Here is a 23206-nt window from a genome sequence, read left to right as displayed (position 1 = left end):
AGTAAGAACAAAGCAAGCATGTATAAGAGTTCCCATCAAGAGCTTTATAATCCCTAACTACTGTCAGCCCAAGGGACTGTCTGAGCCCCTGCAGCCCATCTAAACTCTAGTAATACTGTGAAATCTCTCTTTGAAGTGCAGGCCAGTCTCCTCTTGCGTACACGGCTTGCATTCACAACACCCTTTGGCAACAGGTCCCAGTATCTGTTCCTCCTTTATGTGCAGAGCCACCTCCCTGTGTTTGTTTTAAACCAATATTAATTTGATGCCCAAAAGACAGAGATCCACCTCTCCAGGACTCACTTTGCAGACTGCTCCTTCTGTGCATATGAGAATGTTAATGGATTTTTACTCTCTTCATATTATGTTAGGTAATTCTCTTAATGCTTGGGAACTTACTAAAATAAAAGTGAGAAGCCAAAACACCGTTACTAGATTATGGATCAAAATACAATAAAATAGGTCTTTAAAAATGTGTAAGTCACAGTTAAACAGCTTGGCAAATCACTGAAATCGCTTCCACAAATCACTTTAAATCACTACCACCATTTTGCAAAATCTTGACTCTGAGTACAGTTTTCACCCTTAGCTTTCATATCAATTCACAGAGTCTTTCCTCAATCCCGTATTGGACCCCCCACACCTCCTCATCGAGGTGTGGACTGTATATATGGCTATTGTTTACTAATAGCAAATCCTGGGAATATGTGAACATAACTGACACTCTTTGTTTTTTCAAGGTGATGAAACAGTATAAGCTATTTTAGTTCTAGACTTGCTTAAAGAGAGACCCTGTATCTTGCAGTAACACCTCCTCTTCAAGGACTGAGGTTTGAGCAATGGCTAACTAAAAAAGAGAGGTACTAAAACTAGCAGTCCTGACAAATACATAATTTGTGAAAGACAAAAAACAATAAGTAAACAAATAAAGTTTGCCCATTCATGCAGTCAAAGGCTTCTTCAGGAAGAAAGACAAACTGGGATGTGAGGAGAGAATTCTTTAAAACTTGAAATAGACTGAAAGTTGGTAGAGGTACAAACAGTTTTCAGACAGGTGATCACAACATAACAAAGGAGATCTGAAAGTCCAGCCTTCAAGTTTTACAACCTTCCAACATTTCCTTGAACATTTGTTTTCTTCTATGACAAACATTGCAGCAAATCTGATTCTCTTAAAGAATATAATCAGAAATGCATTTAGGGAATATAAAATGTATTTTACATAGAAATAGCTGAAAAACCCCTGATAGGATAGTAGCTTTCCCATGGTTTGTTGACAGCTTTACATTTGGCTTTACATTTGGAACAAAAATATTACAGTCTTCTCTATATATAGGACTGCATATCAAGAATAAGCAGTGTAAGTTCATTGCTCTGACCTCCAGTCCTGAGAAAACCTGAACGGCAGTCTGTGGTCAAGCTTACAAGGACCATAAAATGGCAGGCTGCAACTTCTGTGGCAAGCACAGGAAAGGAAAATGTTTTATTTTACAGGCTAGTGGACAGGAGTTAGATAAAACACAACCACATTTTGGGTTTTTAATTAACTATTTAAAAATATTTTTGTTTGCTAAATTAATGAGCATGATTTCTATAGACAACGCTGTGTACTCCTCCTGACTGATGGCAGCAGTGAAACCCAGTGGTACACAGACTGATACTCAAAATTTCAGACACAGCAGAAATAAATAGCAGAAAGATGAGTTAACAGAAAGAAGCACCTCTGGTTTAAGCAAAATTACTACAAGAAAGGGACTAAGTACAGCAATGGATTAGTGAAAAAAAAATATCAGCACTAACATAATGAAATATACTTAAGAAAATGACTAGCAGATGTTGCAAAGCTAAAAAAATACGTTGGTTTTCTCCGTTCTTTGTGAAATCTAACCAGATACTTTTTTTTTTTTTTAAAAAAAAAAAAATGTGTGTATCTCATCTGGAAAACACAACAGGTACCCATGAGTAGTAAACAGCAAACTGAAACACCTTTAGAAACATATAGATGTAAGATCTTCATCTTTCTCCAAAAGAAAAAACACTCTTTAGAAAGCCTTTTTTTCCTTCCATGATGGGAAAGAAAACCCTAACGTATTATTAAGGAATTGCATAAAAATTGAAGTATTACGAAATGTTACATGGGCTCCTTGCCTTTCGAAACTTTTGCATTTATAGAGCACTTTTTGAAAGCACTTTTGAAAACATTAAAGTTTAAAACAAAAAAAGTTAAAATTAAACCAGAATGTCTGCAACCTAGAACTTACCAAGTGTGATATTTTTAACTGCATATTCAAAAATTGCTTCTAAGTAATAAGAGCCATCATGGAGTGATTCATAGCTTCATGCAAAAACATCCCACAATATAAATCTTGTTAACCTTTTGAAAATCCCCAAAAGCTCATTACAAAGCTGCTGAATCCTGGCGTAAGAAAACCTTATAATAAAGTATTTACTCTCTTTCTAAAAAGTCCATTACTTAAAAGAAATAATACACTTTAGTTAGTCGGATTTTGTCATGGTCTGGAAGACAAGAAGTGTCAGATAGTGACATACGTCAAATTATCCTAGGAAAATCATTATAGAAATTCATGAGAAATTGTTCCTCAACTAGTGTTACACAATAAACTATTCTCCATCTAAATGAACAGTGAGTTTACAGGTTGATGAGCGCTACAGTGAAACGACTGTACAATGAAAAGCCGGTACCTTTCCTATCCTATCACTTTTCTCAGCTCTTGGAAACTAAACACAACTCCCTTGGAGACACTGGTTTTCAAATGGATTTGTTGCACAAAAGCTGATTAATTTTCTTCTCCAAATGAGTGACCTGTTACAAGAATTGCTGCATATTAAATTCTACTTACTGAAAATATGCATTTATGACATTTAAATTATATTCCCTAATGTAAGCACTTAATTTTATTATAATTCCTATCTTGATCTAACTTCACAGTCGTTACCAAATAGAACAGTGTGAATACTTGAGAGCAGAAGCACAATGTCTGAGTTGATTATGAAACTTCAAGTAAAAGCAGAGTAAAATCCTAGCCTTACTGAAGTCAGTCAAAGAGCTGCTCCAGACTTCACTCACATCACTATTACACTCATTATATTCCATCTTCGTCTGCAATGGAGGCAAAATTAATGACATTTACTGTATTCTACAAATACTATTTTCTGGTTTTTAGAACCCATTCTCGAATTCCTTCCTCATTTCGCACTCCAGTAAATGAAGTAAGATGAAGATCTGTCTGAAGCACGTCTTGCATTTTGGGAGAAAATGTACAGAACGAAGCCTTTGGTGACAGATCATTGCCAGTGAATAATGGCCACTGCTAGTGAATAGCAATGCTAAAGCCAGAAGCTTCACTAGAGTATTTAAACAGCAAGATTTTTTAATGAACTATGTTACATGCTTGTTTATCTGAAAGTAGTGCCTTCTCAATGAGAAAATATTACTTTCGAGTTTGTTATTTTTTCTGTTCTACTGTGAAAATGTATGGCATAAAGACTTACAGTTGTTGCTAAGACAGTATGAGTTTTAAAAATATTTTTTTTCCCCAGGTATGAGTCTCTGGACAGTAATTACTCATGCCAACTTTAAAGCTGCTGCTGAACTATGAGGGGAGCATCCAATCAGTCATTTTCCACTTATTTCTATCCTAAAAAAATCAAACCAAACATTTTACTTACATTCCCTAAATACATTTTAGGAATGTTATTTAAAAGCATCAGATCTGCTGCAGCATTTATCATAAAAGACAATGAATATTTTAAAAAAGCAAGTTTCAAACTGGAAAGCTGAACTTTCAGATATGCTTTGTTATATTTATGTCTGTGACCACTCATCTGAAAACTATTTATTTTAGGGATGTACCAAGCTTTGGATTATGAGAACAGAATGTGTCTGTCTCAGACTTAGTACTCAACTGCAAGACATATTATGTCCACCTCTCCCTCTCCAGAAGTATCTCTTTATCTCAGTGCTTGGTCATCATCTGAATTACGTATACATAAAAGGGTTAGGCAAGTTTTGACACTTAGAAATGGCATAGTTGCAAAGTATACTGACAAACACCATGTTTATAAAACCTGTCAGTCCAACTTTTCACTTGTCAACTTCTAATGTTATCAAATACCCAACATCAGGTGTTCATAACTCCATCTGTTTTAATCTGTAAACTCTATTTTGACTGCATTCTAAGAAAGAGTGGTTTGGATTTCATTAACTCAGCATCTGCCTTCCAGTTTATCTTTTTGCATGCAAAAAACGTACTTGATGTATTCATTTCACTTTTTATTCTTCACTTTATTCACTTTTAAGTAAAGGCTTCTACACTTCTGAAATCCTTCCATGTTACCCACAACCCTGAAGTTTTGGAAAACTGAATCCTCTCTTTATTAAAAGCCATAAGCACATACAATTACAGACGTGCTATAAAATAATCACACCAGTATATGTCTGTAAAGCTGAGATTTCAAAATATTAAAAATATTTTTCCTTCAGCAACTGCAAAAGGTAGGAAACTCTACTTTACTAGTAAAGGCCAAATTCTACAATCTTCTGTCAGAAAAACCTCTCTAGATTGCACTAGAAATGGAGGCTTTGGGACAGTGCCTACAAGAGGAAATTCTTACTGCAGTAAAAATATAAAATACAGCAGAAAAATTAGCTATCAAAAAATACAGTCTCTTATTTTAGGCAACTGGTTTGGGTTTGGATTAGATTCTGCTTTGTATTCTGGTAACTCAGTAACAGAATCTAAGCTTTCATTTTCATTCATTAGGAAAGGAGTCCTGTCTGGCTCTGGATGGTTCTATTTATGCAGTTTCTTACAGAGTTTGAAAGATTTTTATTTCATCCATGTTTCTTTCACATTCACACTCATGTAGGGAATTTAGTTTCTATAATGAGAAACAGAAAATATAAACTGCTTATAATGAAAACGGCTGGACACCTACAGCTGTACCAACAGCCATCTTCTGCAATCAACCTTTTGTTTTGCCTAGCGATTATTTTCTTTGCACATATTTGTTCTGCCCACTTCTTTCAAAAGAAATGCAGAAAATGTAGGTCCTTCCAATGAGGCTTTGTGCTTCACTGAGCTTAGTAGAGCTGCCCTGCCAGGGTGAAGTCCTGGGAGACAGGTCTGGTTAGAGTACTAGCGGGTATTCTCCATAAATTCCCCACTCCCTAAGAAGATACACCCCAAACAGATAAGGTGAGGATAAAGTGGGTACATTGCATTTCCATCCTCGTCTCTTGGATCACATGGCACGAGCTATGGTTTAACATGAGACAGAAGAGAGCACAACAGATTGCTGGAGAGACTGAGTCACATGTCAACACTTTAAATTCTTCCAGACAGGTATTTGTTAAATGAAATTATCATGCCTAGAATGCCTGCAGAAGAATGTAAAAACACTCTAAGGAGCCCTGCTATTGGAGCCTACGGATACTAACTCCTTCCCGATCCTCATGTGATGGTGATGCTAAGTCAGAGCCTGACACATAGACCCAGGGTCAGGTATTCCACTTCATTCCATGAAAAGCCTCAGATGCCCTCTGCCTCCATCTTCTATTCATCTGTGCCTAACCTCCGCTTCAAAGGACAGCAAAGAAACCTTAAACCACAAGTCAAATGACACATCTTTGCATATTATCAAACAATATATTTTACTATGAAACCATGCATTTAAATAATACTTATTCTCAACATGAATTCTACTCTATACCTCACATCAAGGGCACCAACTAGCTTAGTTGGTGAATGCAGCTGTTACCTCTTGCTGGCCAATACAAAAGGATGTGAGCCTTCTAGGGGAAAGCAAAAGATATTTCATTTGCTCAGTCAGTAAAAATTAACTGTCCCTTGAGCACCAGGAATTTAACCTTGTTTGTTATGATTGTCCCTATGTAGCACATGCTGCATTTTACAAACAGAACTTTACAAAACATCCCATGTATGGCATTTGGCTCTTGAAATATACATTGACAAATAGTATCAGCAGAACATGTTCTTTTTCTTCTGCAGTTTGATGAATACTAGAACAAATTCTGGAACTCAGAAATTCTGTGGTGTTTTCTACTATCTCCTTGTAAGAAGTAGATCTTCTTTAGACATCCTGTTCTGGGATAAGAATATATGACTTTTTTGATCCAGCTAATATATGTACAACCTTCAAATGCTTTGCAACAGGAAGGGATATGATGGTTAAGCAGACTTAAAATGGTTAATGGTCATTTCAACTCTGGATCTGCAGCCCAGTCAACTGACCTAGTCAACTGACCTAGTCAATTATTATCTGAAGAGTACTTGATAATCTAGGTAGAATGAATTTGTTTCACTTCGAATCACAGGGGGATATGTCCATGTTACAAAATAACTTAGGGCAACATACTCAGCAGAAACGGTCACCTTACCAGCAGTTTCAGCAGAAATGTTGAAGATGGAATGTACATTTAGAACAAAACACAACTTTGTTTCTGAAGGAAAACCAAAGAGGATGAAAGTTTCAGTGGAAAAATGTTAGGGAAGATTACTATGTGCTCCACATCTCTATGCTCTAGGTAGAGGAAAGACTTCAATTCCCAGCACAATGCATTGAAAACTTGTTAAAGTAGTATTTTTAGCAAGCATTTAATAGTAATCACTGCAGCAAAGCAAGAAATATTGCATAGATGCTCTTATGAAATATGATTACCTGACATACTGCTGGGAGTTATGGATATGTAATCATTCTTGTTCTTCTTCCATCACCAATGTCACCTGCCAAAAAAAAAGGATAAAAACCCCATGTAATACGTCCATAAATACAAATCTGCAGAATATCATTAACTTTTAAACAGGATGGAACATTTTAGATCTTGAATACCACAGTCCATGTTTGATGGCTTAACACATTACATTCAATGCACCTCTCTTAACAGCATAAGGCAATGAATGCAAGTCAGGTTCAAAACCTGGTGGAATGGAAAAGCTGTGGGTAAAAGGGATTTGGAAGCAAAGTCAAAAAATTGGCAGCTGCTGATGTAGAAAAAAACCCCTGCTTTTTCCCACTTCATGGAATGCTTTACTTTTTTTTTTTTTCAGGAATTCCTTTAGGTCTAATATGTAACTTTTGGAACAAAATGTTTTTTACTTAAAGTTTGTTATGATATTTGCCCATTACTCTCAGGTTCAGTAAGAACAGAGGATTCAAAGGAATTATAAATTCTCTGTTTACAGTTACACCAATTCTTCTTCAATCATCTGAAATTCAGAAGTCTCTCAACTTTTACAAAGTCTGGAGATGAGAGTAATTTTACTCATTTGGTACAAAACTAATTTATATGTACTTATCACTTCAGTTTTGAACAATGGCATCTTCTATTTTATTAAGGTTATAACTGCACCTGTGAAGAACTACAGTGGGCATCTTTTAGTTGTGGTTTTAATATTTAGACCGCCTCCCCCACTCATATGCCCATACATACACACTGACATTAACTATAGTTCTGTTCTGTCTGGAAGAAAAGACTGAAGCCCTGCAACCTAATTTTGTGTCATGAGACAAAACCCCGATACCAATCACAGCACTTCCGTCAGCAGTATCTGTATTTATACCATATTTGTACTAGCCACAATTTTCAGACATAGGTATGACAGGCAGCATGCTCTCGTTCAGCCATCCCAGCCCAAAACATGGTGCCCAGCTGGATGCTCCCTAGTTAAAGCACTGACAATCCAATCCAAGGCATTACTCCAGAATAGAGACAAGATCTCATTAGATTTTTTAAATAAGAAATCCCAGGCCTACAACTGACCCCACTAATGCCAGCGGAAAAGGAGTCCAGGATCAGAGTCACACACGTACCTTTTAATCCTAGCACGTAAGTGACATTTTACTGGGGAAGTAGAACCTCTCTTTTGTTGTCCTGATGGACGCTTTATGTTAAGAAATGATCCTTTGTCTTCACTTTGTTAATGAACTTTTGGGTTTTATTTCTCCATTAATTCAGTGCCACAGCCGCCTCTATTTCCTCCCAGCCACTGTCTCCTCAGATGGGTAGCACTTCCCTTCCTTGTCCTTGAAATAACCACCCTCCACCACCAGCAGGCTGAAAGGACATGGGGCGCATCTGCTCTCTCAGGTTGTTTAGCATAGTGAAAATGAAGCTGAGGGGAGACAATAACCTGCAGTTCATCTGCTTTCTTCTCCTAGTGTTGCGGTCTGTGCCTGAAGAGAGCGGGTGAGCTGCAGGTTGTTTAGCTTGAAGAAAAGCAGGCTGAGGGGAGACCTTATCGCTGTTTACAACTATCTGAAAGGAGGTTGTAGCGAGGTGGGTGTTGGTCTCTTCTCCCAGGTGATAGGTGATAGGATGAGAGGGAATGGCCTCAAGTTGTACCAGGGGAGGTTCAGATTAGACATCAGGAAAACTGTCTTCACTGAAACGGTTATCAGGCACTGATAACAGGCTGCCCAGGGAAGTAGTTGAGTCCCCATCCCTGGAGAGATTTAAAAGATGGGCAGATGAAGTGTTTAGGTATATGATTTAGACTCATAGAATAGTTTGGGTTGGGAGGGACACTAAAGATCATCTTGTTCCGACCCCCTGCCATGGGCAGGGACACCTCCCACAAGATCAGGCTGCCCAAGGCCCCATCCAACTTGACCCTGAACACCTCCAGGGATGGGGCAGCCACAACTTCCCTGGGAAACCTGTGCCAGTGTCTCACCACTCTCACAGTGAAGAAATTCTTCCGCATGTCTAGCGTAAATCTGCCCCTCTCTAGTTTCTACCCATTGCCCCTCATCCTGTCACTACAAGACTTGTAAAAAGTCCCTCTCCAGCTTTCCTGTAGCCCCTACAAGTACTGGAAGGTTGCTATAAGGTCTCCTCAGAGCCTTCTCTTCTCCAGGCTGAACAACCCCAACTCTCTCGGCCTGTCCTCGTATGGGAGGTGCTCCAGCCCTTGGATTGTCTTTGTAGGCCTCCTCTGGACCCATTCCAACAGCTCTGTATCCTTCTTCTTTTGGGGATTCCAGAACTGGACACAGTACTCCAGATGAGGTCTCACAGGAGAGGAATAGAGGGGCAGAATCCCCTCCCTCGCCCCACTGGCCACAGGTACAGTTCGACTCCATGACCTCAAAGGTCTTTTCCAGCCTAGCGATTCTGATTCAAATCACCATGTACGGTGTAATTAACGCACCGGGGACGACACTTCGCAGTTCCACCGAAGCTCACCAACACCTCCCATCCCTCGAGGCTCTGCACCGCCCCGGCCTCTCGCCCACGGTGCTACTTCGCGTCCTGCTACTCGGGACGCGGTGGAAGCCTTCTCCTCTCCCAGGACAGGCCGGCTGCCCACTCCGGAGGCGCAGGGAAGAGCCTCCCATTAAATGGCTGCAGGAGCGATGCTCACAAACACCGATCCCCCCGGCCCCGGCATGGCGCGGTGCGGCGGCGCCCCCTGGCGGACACGTGGGAGAGGGCGAGCGCCACGCCGGCGGACAGACAGGCGGACAGGCTGACTGACAGACAGACCAGCCACCAGGACACAGGTGTTCACCCAAAGGGCTATCAGGCACTGATAACAGGCTGCTCGGGGAGGGGGTTGAGTCACCATCCCTGGAGGTGTTTAAAAGACGGGCAGATGAGGTGCTTAGGGATATGGTTTAGTAGTGGGCAGGTAGGGTTGGACTCGATCTCCAAGGTCTTCTTCAACCAAGTGATTCTATGATTCCACCTGACTGCACGCTGCTGCGCCCCGGACCCAAGTCTGCACACCTGCACCGGAGAGGGGTGGGGGGACGGTGGTCTTTCCCTACAAATCTCGACTGTCTGAATTAACAGCTCTGTTGTTTCCTCCGTAATGTGTTCCCTATCTTTTCCATCACTTCATGCTTTATTACATTAACCAGGCATATCTGGTAAATCTTCGAACTAAATGAATTGCTACTCCAAGACTCAGAATTGCTTCATGATTCAAAATGCCCCCCCCCCGCCCCCCAAAAAACTGAAAAAGAGGGAAAAAACCTCATAATGTTCACTGTATTTGTAGGGCAAGAGCGAAGTAAAAACTACTTAAAGTTTTACAGCAGGAATTGGTAAAATATCTTCCAGCATGCATGTTACAATGTATTTTTATCCTCCTGTCTTCCAAACAAACCACTTGAGACTCCATCTGAAATTTGGAATTGTCCTATGCAGGGACAGGAGTTGGACTCAATGATCCTTGTGGGCGTCCTCCAACTCAGGATGTTCTATGATTCTATAAAAACAGTACCTCCTCAAACTCTTAAAGGAAAAGCAAATACTTCACTTGGTATTGGCCATGTACAACAAAACAACACGAGCTGATGATATGAGATCCTTCTTTTGCTACTGACATCTTGTGGAACTTCAAAATCCTCTACAGTCTGACAATGAAAAGATTAAAGATGAGATAAATTTAGATCAGGCCTCCCAATTAAAATCAGACTCTGACCCATCCCACCATGTCATGGGACACCTGAACCTCAACAATAAGCCATTTCCCAGAATTTAATTGTGGTTTGGTGACTCTTGAAGTAAACAACTGAGTGTTTTAAGAAAAAATTCTGCCCGTCCTGTAAGTAATTAGTTACTAATCCTAAAATTATTGTTTTTGCGCCAATCTATTAAAAAGGAGGGGAAAAATGAAGGAATAGCAAAGTTCCTCAATGAATTCTGTATAAAGAGAAAAATTCTAGCTATCCTGGGAGCTTTGCCATTTTTCCTGATGAGACCAGGACTTGGCATGAAGGTAGCTGTCACTTGTGTAAAAAAACTAATTATGAAATGACTGTAGGAAAAGATTTTTATAAAGTCTTTTGTTTAAAGCATTGTACTAATGTATCTGGCTTTGGCACAATCTTTCTGTGTCCCACAGTTTAAAATGGAGGGTACGTACCCTCTTCTCTTCCTCTCTGTCTAGAAGATGAATTTATTGGAGCACGTCTTGGTGTTGCTGGGTGAATGTACAGCATCTCACTCATTCAGCACCTCCACTGGGTCAATCCAGCAATTGCCAAAATAAACATAGTAATTGAGCCCATTTGTATTACCTGCTTTGTACCTGATGGTTATTGTAATAATCTTTTCAAATCTATCAGAAATGTTTTCAAAAGGATGGTCTTATCCTGCACTTTATATGTCAGAAATAGTTCCCTGTTTTTCCTTCTAAGGAATGTGGCACATGGACAGAAACGCTGTGAAAGTACAGAGCTATTTAACCATTTTGGTACCCAAAACTTTGACTGTCCTCTGAAGGCCAGCACGGTTGCTACTTTATGTGAGCAAGAAGAGTAAGTGGTGTCTACAATAACTATAGCAAGTTCCTCTTCAAGACACAGATACAGATGTTTGAGGAAATTGGATTCTTTTTTAGAGTCTACAACAGGCACAAATGGGAAGGTTGCAGATGAGTCACAGGTGAGGCTTCACCACAGCAGGCCAACAATGTCTGGGAGTCTTCACGGACACTGCAGAATAAGTTTCTTTCTTGCCAAAAGTGACACAATTTTTATTTATGCTTTGCTAACATTACAAGGAGTAGGCTTCATGAGATTATCTTTAGCGTGTCGAGCGCTTATTTGCCCACAAAGAGCTAGCCGAGGTCTCATGGCTGTGACTCACAAGCCCTGAGCATGCAGCGCTGACTTCAGAGTCTGATATCTTACATCCTGCATAATCTCCCTGCCAGAGAGCTGATGCAGCACACCAGACTGTGTGCTCCTTCTTCATCACTGGAGTTCAACTCTACTTTTTCTTTTTTTTTTTTTTTTCCAATAAGGTAGTCCTCACATTCATATTGGACACCTCAAACGAAAGTAGCACCACACTTACTCCATTCTGATACTGAGTTTGTGTTTCAGATCTACAGCCCTGTACCAGGAAAGGAATATTCATATTTTGCCCAAAATCAAAGAATCAATCATAGAATTGTTTGGCTGGAAATGACCTTTGAGACCATGAAGTCCAACCGTACCTCTGCACTATCTCTAAGCATCTTGTCTACCCATCTTTAAAATAAAAATGCCCTCTGGCCTGAAAAGGTGATATCTGGAATTAACTCTTAGGCTTTGGTCTCTGATCTAGAAGCACTGTCAAGCCATATTGTCAATTAATACACTTACTTTCTTTTCCCATAATAAAAGACGATTAACCAATTAACATTAATCAATGTGGTTAGGCATTCTCTCTCACTTTCACAAAGTGCCTCCTCCTACACACAAATGCATCGGATTAACCAATGGCTATATGAGTGGGTTGTGCTGCTCTGGGGATGAGGATGCTTTTGACCTGACTCTGTTGCTTCAGGTTTTGGCGGTAGCTGCCAGTCTCCCTAGGCCAGGAGCATAACAATCCTGTGGTTTGAATCCTGGTACCTGTCTGCATCTTGAACGACACAGTTCCCAGAGAGCCTCATGCTTCCTGTCCCACCTTGCAAGTGGCTGCACCAGGCAGCACAGGCAACCAGCACTGCTGCCTCCTGTCTCTTCTCAAGGAAGGGATGGTCGGGAAAAGGGATTTTACACCTTTTGGGAGTGCTGACAAGCCACCTGTCTCCTTGCTCTTCATTGGACTGTCCTTTAACACCCCCTTATAAAAGCCAGACAAAGGGCCATGGGGGGACCTGGCTCATCCACACAAGTCCCTCCTATAACCCTACCTGCAACACCTGATATCTCTGGCTTATCCCTGGCACCCTTACACAACACTCTTACACAACGCTGACCATTTCTGACTTGCTGGGGGCTGGGCTGCCTCCAGGGAGAGAAGCCCTGCACCAAGAGAAAGGGACGGCTGCTGGTAGACTCAGGGGTGGGTGAGAGTGTGCCCTGGTTCTGGGATGCAGCAGGGAGCAAGCGAGGCTGCAGAGCTCACAAGTTTTGTAATGGGGCAGCAGGGGAAAGCTCCACAAGTGCCCCAGGATGCCGGCCCCTCATGCTCTGCCATGGATCAAGTCATAGTCCTTTTGTTTTTGTTGGGGCCTATCTTGGCTTGGGGGTGATGAATAACAGAATATATTGTTCAGTAAAATCCCTCTGTGAAAGTTGCTCTCACTTTCAACTTCATCTTTAGTGAAAAATCCAAAGTAGCAACTCTACATCAGGAAAAAAGACAAGGTAGCCTATGGCTGTATTGATGAACTTTAAATTTATTTTGCTATTTAACTTTCCAGTACTTAACAGCAAATAAAAATTAGTATTTTAGAGCAGAGTTATACAGAGGACTTTGTACTAATAAATATTCAGTGAAAAAAGTACGAGGTTATGGCTTATGAGGCATCATACCTAGTAAGCAGTATTCTCTCCCTTATAAAACATACTAAAGAACTGCATGTTGTATGAGAAATAAAAAAGCTATTTAGTTTTCTAGACAGGTTCAGTGAAAAGTCCCCATCAGAACTGGCTTGTAGGCACAAGCTCAGAAATGGACTTTGACTCATGCTTTGTATTGCTAGTCTAGTTCAACTCATGAGGACATAAAAATGTGCAATAAAGCATAAAATCAAAACCGCAGTGCACTGTCTGTATAAACATTTGCAGTCTATCCTGAAACACTCGATGAAAAAGGCAAGAAGTTACTGAGCTAACACAAATGCCCAGTAGTTCTGTGTAATCCTGCTCTTCCCTCCTTACACAAGAGACAACATGTGCTTTTTAGAATACGTGACCTGTTAGGATCAGAATTTCCTATTTTAAGTTGCTTCTTCAATACTCTAAAATTTGCTAAGCTTTAACATGTCAAGATTATGGATGTTCTGAATCAGTCAGGATCAGATCATACTATGATACGTGCTCCGCTCTGTGCAGGCATCAGCAGTATTTTTACAGCATGAAAGCTAGAAAATTATTACATGCAAACAATAAGCCTGATAAATTATTACAGTAACTTCAGTGCTTTACAAGTTTCTGAAAACAGAGTTTCAATAAGCAGAACTTCATAATGAATAATGTTAATTTGCATGGACAAAGTAATTCCTCTTGTAGTTCCGCACTGGTGAGACTTCAGTTCTAGCACACACTTTGCAGGACAGGCTGAAAAATAAAATGTGGTGTCTACGGAAAACTGACATAGCACCACAAAATGTAATACTGCAAGATAAAAGCAAGATGAAAGTTGTTTTTATGACTTCATCAGAACTTCATGTCTTACTATATTTGGATAAATGTATCCTGTTATAAGCTAATGGAAAATACAATGGTCGATTTCACTGTAACAAAAAAGAAAAGAGTTTTAGTATTTCTGTTTACCATTACTCTGAACATGCTAGAAAGGCAGTCTCATAAGTATCGAAAGTATGCAGGAGAAGACTCTAAGACCTTTAAACCTCCTGGGCATCAGGCAGAAAACCGAGTACATAATGCTTCTCTCGCCCTGTACTTACAGAAATGAATAATGTTATCTCATTTACAGAGTATCTCAGATCATTATCATGCTGTGGAGCTGTTGACTGGCTGTAAGATGTAAAGGCTCTAACAAATCTGCTTATATTCAGCTTAAAACTCGGTCAGCATAGTGTACCGTAGCCTTCTTTACTTCATCCTCTCAAAGAAATGTCTGCTCTCTAGCACTTTGCTTTGGCCTACTACATGTGTACACAGGAGGGCATGAGAGAGGCACAGAACTGGAAGCAGACTTGTTTAGCCGCTATTCTGATAAGCAACGTTTTATTCCCTGGGGGGGACTTCGTTAACATGAAACGTTACAGAAAGCTAGCCAGATTTGACAAACTGTAGCAGATCTGCAACTATGAATTAAGAGATGTTTATGTTGTTAGAGATTTAGGCCTTAATTCAGAAAACCCATACCTACTTGCATAAATACCCAGCTGAGCAAGGACCCTGCACGACTAAGGAAGCCAGAAAAGCGAAAGAAATAATGTAAGAGATCTTGTATTTAAGTGATCATTCCTGTGTTTTTTTTTGAAGAGCCTTTGAGATACTTCATAGCTTATGTGTTCGTTCTCCAGCATATGGGAGTTTCATTGCAACAACTGTTCTGACGTAGAACTTTTCTTGTTTGTCTGTTTTGTTCTGTCAGCTCAGGAAACATTAGCTCTCCCTGCAGTTTCAACAAGGGACAGTTTATCTTCGATGCTGGTTTCTCTCATTACTCACTGCGAAGCGTGTTCTAGATGAAGGCTGTCTTGAATTACCCAGTAAATCTCTACAACTGACTAACATGAGATAATCCCGAAGATACTAAATTTCAAAGACTTTTATTGAAACTCGTGATTTTCCACCCTCATGATGAAATGGACTAAGAAAAAGAATGTTTTCTAAATGTCAGAAGGGGAGGTACCTGGATCTTGTTAACAAAAATGAATGTTGTCAATGCATCTTCAGTGTGCCTAAAAAAACAACGAAGCAGAAGTGACCACGTTGTAAACTACAAATGTCACTCAGAATGGGGCTAAGTATTACCCTAAAGATTAGTACTGGTGCCTGTTTCAGCCATTTTCAGGGGTTCAGATATAAACAGCAGAATTAATGAAGCTTTAGGCTTTCTGCTTTTCTTAACCAGAGCTTCACAGAGTCACCACTTAGTTTAAAAACTAAATTCTAAATACTGAAAATTCTTTATCTATATTGGAGGCCTTGAGTTACAGCATGCAAATATATGTAACTTTGCAGAAACCATTGGAAAAGAAAAGAGATGCTGTTACAGCTACGGATTTGGCCTCATGGGTTTTGTGTATTGTGTGACTTGATGAGTTTCCAAACCTCAATCTATTTGTCCTAAAAACTGATAGCTGAATTGCAATACCACTGAATTCTGAAATGTATGGCTTAAATTCAATTATAACTTCAGGAAAACTTTGAAGAAGCTTATTTTCAACAAAATTAAGGTAACAGACCAGACCAAGAACTTACTTGTTTTCTGAAATCTGTATACCTAGGCCAGTAAAACATATGGTAGGAGGATAAAGACTAGCTAAAATTCTGCACTAACCCTTTCTACAAGTTGATCTGGTGGTCCTGGAGCACTCACCTGCCACTGCAGAAACAGCTGAAGGGAAATGGATATCAGACAGACGTTGACATTATGACACACAATAAAAGTGGAGAGCGCAATTCAGAACGTGTAGGTTCAGGCCTTATGCCAAGCAGCAGGGCAGATAATATCCCTGGAGGCACAATGAAGGCATACCAGAGATACAAAAAAAGTATGAATAATAAAAAAAGAGGGACAGACAAGTAAAGTTAAATCATTAAGGGGCTGGACTGACACATGTCAGTTGAGAGTCAACTATGGCTTGGCGAAGTGACAAGAAAGCAGAGGAAAACCATGCTCAAAAGAGAGCAAGGAATGGTACAAGGATGTGACTGTTATCATAAATTTGGTTAAATTATGATAATGGTTACTGATGGATATGTAATTAAGTTGGAGAGCAGACATATTTAAAAATGAGAATTCCTGCCTGGATTTAATTGATATTTTGAAATAGAGAAGCCCATATTGCTATTTCTGAGGTTCACCCAAAAGCTTATTTTTCAAAAGAAAAAATTCAGTGACTTCAGTAACAATTACGCTCAAGTTGGAGAAAGCTTTCTGCAAATATCCCCTCCGAAATTCCACAATACAAAACACATGTTTTATAGATACATAAATATATTTATAATTACTATAAATAAATAAGGAGTTTCAAGTTACCTGGCAATAAGCTGGTGGTCATAAAATATGACTGTATTAAAACTACCTAAACACCCATTTGCTTATGGTTTTGGGCAGACAGGAATCATGGAGAGAAGGAATAATAGTTGTGAAAATGAAGTAGAAGCTCTTATTTTACTCCTTTTAACAGAAAACCCTTTGTAATGGCTCTGTCGATGTGACCAGCACCACATGAAGTTAACTGGATTTCAGCTGAGGATTTTCACAGCTCAGAAGTTACCCTGTTCAATGTCGTACTCCTTTTTATGCTAGATTTTTTGAGAACAAACACATTAGGGCATATTTACAATTAAATAATTCACTCATTTACTCTTTAAAGCAGGCAGTTTCCTAAGAGGTGCGTTCTAACCTCTACTAATCCTTATAATTTTTTCCTGATCTCACTGGGGACTCGATGCAGAGAGCACAAAGTATGACTACTTCTTCTCAGAAAAGGCACATATCCTAATGTTAAGTAGAAACATTATAGATGCAAATCTACTTTTGGGTGCAGACTGGAAACAAATCACATAGCCTCAGTGTTAACAATGGCCTTTCAGTATGTCTAATAAAGCAGTGATTTTTTTTCTTTTCTTTTTTAAACCTCTTTTCTTGTTTGCTGCCTCATTTACAGCTAACAATAATAGAATCAGGCCTAGAAATTAAAAGAAAACATTTAAACACTGATGATTTTTCTGTCTCTCCCAAGCAAGCAACAAAAGTCCATAACCTTTTAACCTTTTCCATCCTATTTGCTAATTACTTATTTTGTAATTAACCCATTATGCATCTGTCATTGTGTTTTAAATTAAATCACTTTAATTGCTAGTAAGTAGGGTTTATTTAGTTCCTGGTATGGTTGTACGGGGTCATGAGTGGGGAGCTGTTGAGCCACTCTGAGTTACAGGTGGCTCTCTGCAAAACTGCTGAAGCTGCTGAAGATAAAGAAGAGTTAAGCTGCTTTTCTTAGGTGATGCGATTTTACGTCTAATGGCATATTTCTAATGGATGAAAGTTACTGCAAATATAGGTGGGCATTTTTTATTCCATGTACAAAGAACACATTTGGCATTATTTTGTTTCTTGAGATAAGTTTTAACAAAGGAATAATCATGCTAATATTTATAGAAAATGCTTATCACTGCAATGCTTTCTTTGTTGTATAGTAAAACTCTGAAATGCAATACAACTTTAAATAAGCAGCTGAACTTCAAATAAGGAGAAGAGAGAAAATCTAACACATGGGACACAGGGAGTTCGAAGTATGGGTCTAACAGTTGACACACTTCAGTATCTTCATATAAAAGAGCATAAAAACTGAAGATAGACATAATAGATTTTGTTATCTATTGCACAGCCTCATTCTTCCACTGCGTGACCCGACTCGCTTCACTGACCCTGCAGAAAATACCCACTTTTTTTCTGGGTTAGTTTTGCACTGGGTTAGCGAATTGAATCAGTCCTGCAACACGGCTGGCAAGCACTGCAGCTGGCATAAAGAAAGCTGTGTGCAGAAGCCCACAGCTGCAAGGAGAGAAGGGGAGACAGGTTGAGGTTCATCCTGTCTCATAAAATGTCACTGTGGAGGAACACAGTACGGGTTTATGCCTTTTGTAAAAAGCTACGGTATTTATAAGTCTGTGCATTGAAATTACCTTTTAACTGTTAAAATATTTTCTGAAGGTTTCTGAAACCCGTTTAAAGATTATAAATCTTATACTGGGGAAAAAAAACCCTAAAGACAACACAACTAATTATAACTTTTTTTTTCTTTTATTTAAACCCTTACAGACTAGAGAAAGGCACTAAAAACTGCCTGCTATACGTTCTAGAGCGTAGCAGAGTAAGGTCAGTCTTCCCTCTAGTACTAAATCAAGTCAAGAATCTAGTACTGATGAGACATGAGAATAAATTTCCAGCAAGAACCCAAGCCCACACCTTTGCTAGTTACCTACATGTAATTATGGGTCAAATACACAATAAATAAAGACAACCTCTTTGAAAGCTGACACCCCCACTGTCTTTTCACCATACTTCAGCAGAGCATCCCATTTCTGCATCTGCTTTGCTAGCACTGGCACTGCAAGACAAGGCTTACAGGTGCGGAGAAGATGACTGCAGAACAATGCAAAAGAGAATGGGAGACAAAGTGGTGGGTTTTAAATTTTGAATGAGGAGCCTTTGGATGGACTCCAGGAACAGTATGACTTGTCACAGGGAAACCATCAAAAGCTCAATAAATAGATAAGTATCTTGTATTGAGAGGAACAATGTAATCAAACTTAGGTTTGCTTAGAAAAGGGGAAGGGGGCAAAGATGCACCCACGGAACTGAAATTAAGACTCAGAAAGATATTCTGAACAGCTGTATTTGAATATGTTTTAATATTATATGACCCATCTTGAGATGACAAGGCTCTGAGCAGTCATTCTAGAAGCTTAGACCAATTGAGAAAACAAAACTACTGTAAGAAACAGACAGCTTTGAGGGTCACCTGTGCCTAGGAGCACAGAGAGACAGAACCATGCTGGACACAACACACACAAAGCCCAAGTCCTACATGTCAGGAGAATGGCAGGAAAAGAATAAGTCAAGGAAATTCAACTGTAAAGCCCTGTTCTGCACTGCCAGCTTTGCCTGAGGTGCAAGTTATACATCTGCAGCTCTTTCGCTTTCCCTGGTTTGCCAGTTGTTAACTTGGTACCCTCAGATCTTTACAGTTCTACCACTCCCTGCATTCAAACTCTGACAGAGGTAAAGCAGTGGGACCTATAGTGTGTGCTTATTTGGAGCAATATCGTTATGGTTCCTGAGAAGGAAGAGGGAGGAACGTATAGAAGCAGCATCCTACCACTGTCCTGAGCAAAGCCCTAGTATGAGCAGACATTTTCCCCAGAGTGTGCACCAAAAATTACATAGGAGAATCTTATCCACCCCCTTTATTAAGTTCATAAAACCCTCAATTCTACACTGCTCCAGTGCTTTGTTATCGCTACGTGACTGAGTTAACACCAGAGTATCAATCTGAGCTTCTTTGCCCTCCTGAGTTAGTGGGATGGTCTAGGCTTTTCTTTTAAAACATAATTCTCTCCTCTCTCCCTTCTCCTCCTTTCCAATTTGCAATTTTCCAATTAATCTCTTTTTCTGGTATAATTTCTGCTTTTGTTTGTGTGAATGTGTAACAGGAAGCTGGATGCTGCATTTCATTCCTGAGGATATCGGATCCAGAAGCTCCAATACCAAAGGCCAAAGCCACAGCCATAATGACTCAATCTTTGTCTTCTGTTCCTGTGTGCCTGTCATCTGAAGAACAGATCCTTGAGGAACACAGCTGCAAGCAGGGGCGATCACCATCCAAAGAAAGCTTTGTTTCACGACACCCAACACAGATGACATTAAAGGTTAGCAGGAAGATACCGAATCTGACCTGGTATGGAGCCCCACGGGCAAGACAGCAATAAAATGGGGTGTACTCCCAGTGCAGCGTACTGGACACTCAAAGAGTTGGAGAGTTTTCTGTTCTAAAGCTCTCTGTAGATGCACTACAGTAGTGAGGCATGGAAGACACAACACGAGGATTATCCCTGTCAAGTTACCAGACGAGTTCTCTCTGTTTATCTCAAGAAAAATTGCCCTGAAAATGCAGACAATAAAGAAGTCAAAGACAGCCAAGGGAGAAGCCACAAGCTAAATGACTCCCAAACACAAGACAAATGCTACTTTTTCAATGGATTTTATTCCTCCATTTAGCATCATCTCTATTTAACTAATATGCAGTTTGATTTTAGCCAGAGACTCAGAGACAGCTTTTATGCCACTTGCATCATGCAAAGCAGAATGGGATGTCATCTCTGCACTGCTGATACTGAGGTTTCCCATGATTTAACTCAGCAGCATTAAATGGATATTGAAAAGGACAGTGGAAACACACAATCCCACAAGTGATATTCCATGAACTTCCCACCGAGATTTATGTGGAAACATGCTAAAAAAGCATCTGAGATATGCTTTTCCTGTTGCTTTCCACAGTGTCTTGAGCAGTAAAATATTAACTGCCAAAAGCGACACACCAACCAAAATTAAGGATGTAGCCATCTTCCCATCTATTGACGGGAAGTAGCTAATCTATCAGAGCAATTTTAGAACTAATACGTTTCATAATAGTAATGTATGGATATAATCTACATTCAATATTACCCAAATTACCTTGTGCTGAAAGAACAAGTTCTATATAATGATGGGAAACAAACAAAGCTTACAGAAAAATAATTAAAGCTGGGAGTTGCAATGGGAATTGGAGTCAGCACTACCTCATGTTTCATGCTGAAAATTTATTCTTACAGTAACCCAGCTTCCTCATCCATAAGGTAGAGATGATAATACTCATCTCAGTTCCAACAATATGCCAGTAAGATCTACAGATAAGCCATCGGAGCTGCTGTTATTAATATTATGTATGCTTGGCATGCATTTTTTACTTCAAAACAGTTTTTTGGATTGCATTTCTGGTCTATTGGCAGTCTTTTGGGGATCAGTTTTTTAAACTTCAGAAAAATTATTCTCAATTTGTTTACTACATTCGGGCATATTCTTTGCCACTGACTTTGAGACTGTTTTACAGCTTATTAGTTTTATGGGATTTTGTTCTCTGTATGATGTGGGAACACAGTAGCACAATGATTGAACAGACACCAGTTATACCAACCAGCCAGATTTAACAGGCTATTTCTTGTTGTATCCTATAAACACAGTGAGAAGCCAATCTGATATTTAATGATGCAAACCATAAGCAGAGGTAGTGTTTTGTGCCAAGATACAATATGTGGAGATTGCAAAAGCTCATAGCAAGATTTCTGTGGAAAAAAATACAGCACAGAGGTTTCTAAATTGTTCTTTTTTGAGAATCAGTACCAAATCTTTACTATGAAAAGCAGACCAATAGACTAATTAGAAAAACCCTGAAGATGCTGACAGAATGCAAAAATACTTCATATTGTCCATAGAAGGTATTGGAAACAAACTATGCACTTTATGGGAAAATTTTATCCAAATAGATGCCCAGATTTATTTTCATGTTCTGCTATCCACTAAGAGACTTTGGTCTGAATGATAAAAAAGTGTGATTATAAGGGAAACACAAAATGTCCTGTCTTCTAAAGAGAGTTTTTTTAAGCGTCTGTGAAGTTGTCGAAGAATCTTACATAAGAAGTTATTTATAATGACTTAAAATCAGATTTTTCTTTGAGGTATCCTAATGAAATTATAGAGAAAAAGATTTGTGAAACAGGATGAGGTTATGTTTCAAAAGCAGCTGCTTTTTTTTATAAAAGCATCTCTGTTGCTGTCTCAAAAGTGAGACTGGTATGCTATTAGGCTTTTTCACAACAGGCACAAAACCTACAGCTTTATAGTCCAGGCTACAGTGAACTATAAAGTGCTGTCCTTGCTCATATACAGACAATAAAATGGAATGAAATGAAGTCTTAAAAATTCAGAATTAAAAAGCAGAGTTGCGAGTAATGATCTTTCAGTTCCTAAGTGCTCGAAGTTGACACTACCGGATCATTGGAAATGTTTTAGTAATGCAGACATCTCTTCTTTCCTGAACAAACTGGCATCACTACCACACATCAATTTTACAGAATTCACTGTGATGCTGTTGTTTATTTTTGAGCTACTGTGGTCAACAGTGATAGCCAAAATAAATGTCTCTCTTTCAGTTCTCTTTCTTAAATCATATATCCTTTTACTACACATTAAATGTATTTCTTCATTTTCATTTTATTCATCCTTACACTTTTTGTAGAGTTACGGGCTACAACTCATGAAAACCCTGCACAGCTGTAGAAATAAATATTCTGTTTGATCTTCCAGGACAGATTTAAGATGTCATTGTCAGCTTTAGGATATCTGTCCGTATTAGTCATCCTGCCAGCATGAAGATAGTAAGAGAAAAGATAAGGGTCCGCTGTAAGGGAGTCTTTCAATTGACATCAGCTATTTTGTACCATGTTCCTCTAGCATGGATTAAGACACAAAGAAGAAGCTTCTCATGCCAAATTCTGCTCTTACTTCTTCATATGCTCTAATTTTTACTAAGATCAATACCGTCTACTGGAACCATCATTCCTACAACCTTTATACAACTTTTACTTTATACAGTCTTTCTGGGCAAGGGGCCAGGCCTTCATATTTTACAAAGAGAAGCCTTTTCCTCCACTTGTCTTGAGTTTTTTCCTTTGCTTCACTCTCTCATTTACTGTACTTTCTCCACCAGGTTCAAAAAGGTTGGTCCTTTATTGGACATTTACCCTTTGGAAACAATGAAAATGGGCAACAAGATGGCTTTTTCAAAATCAGGCTCAAAATATTTGCCCATGGGAATACATCTTTTAGGGACATGACTTATAAGAACAAAACAGTTTGCCTGCCAAGTGTGATAGCCCAGCTTTCCTTTGACGTCTTGCCAAATTGGCTCAATCCTGCCATTTTCGTGCAAGCCATTGCCCTCAGCTGCAGGTCATGCATCTGGCAGTG

General features: G+C 39.4%; 1 protein-coding gene across 9 annotated transcripts in view; it reads right to left on the bottom strand.

The window, feature by feature from the left end:
* THRB (thyroid hormone receptor beta) overlaps positions 1-23206 on the bottom strand; it is a 176182-nt gene that overhangs the window by 44707 nt on the left and 108269 nt on the right. For all 9 annotated transcript variants that reach the window (XM_054058196.1, XM_054058193.1, XM_054058198.1 and 6 more), the window contains one exon: positions 6703-6767. In XM_054058196.1, coding sequence (XP_053914171.1) covers positions 6703-6709 — 7 coding nt within the window. In that variant the 5' untranslated portion in view covers positions 6710-6767. The remainder of the gene's footprint in view (positions 1-6702; positions 6768-23206) is intronic.

This window comes from Cuculus canorus, chromosome 2 (genome assembly GCF_017976375.1).
Source record: "Cuculus canorus isolate bCucCan1 chromosome 2, bCucCan1.pri, whole genome shotgun sequence".
Lineage (NCBI taxonomy): Eukaryota > Metazoa > Chordata > Aves > Cuculiformes > Cuculidae > Cuculus > Cuculus canorus.
The sequence above is the reverse complement of the archived record's forward strand: the minus strand, read 5'-3'. Positions and strand labels throughout refer to the sequence as shown.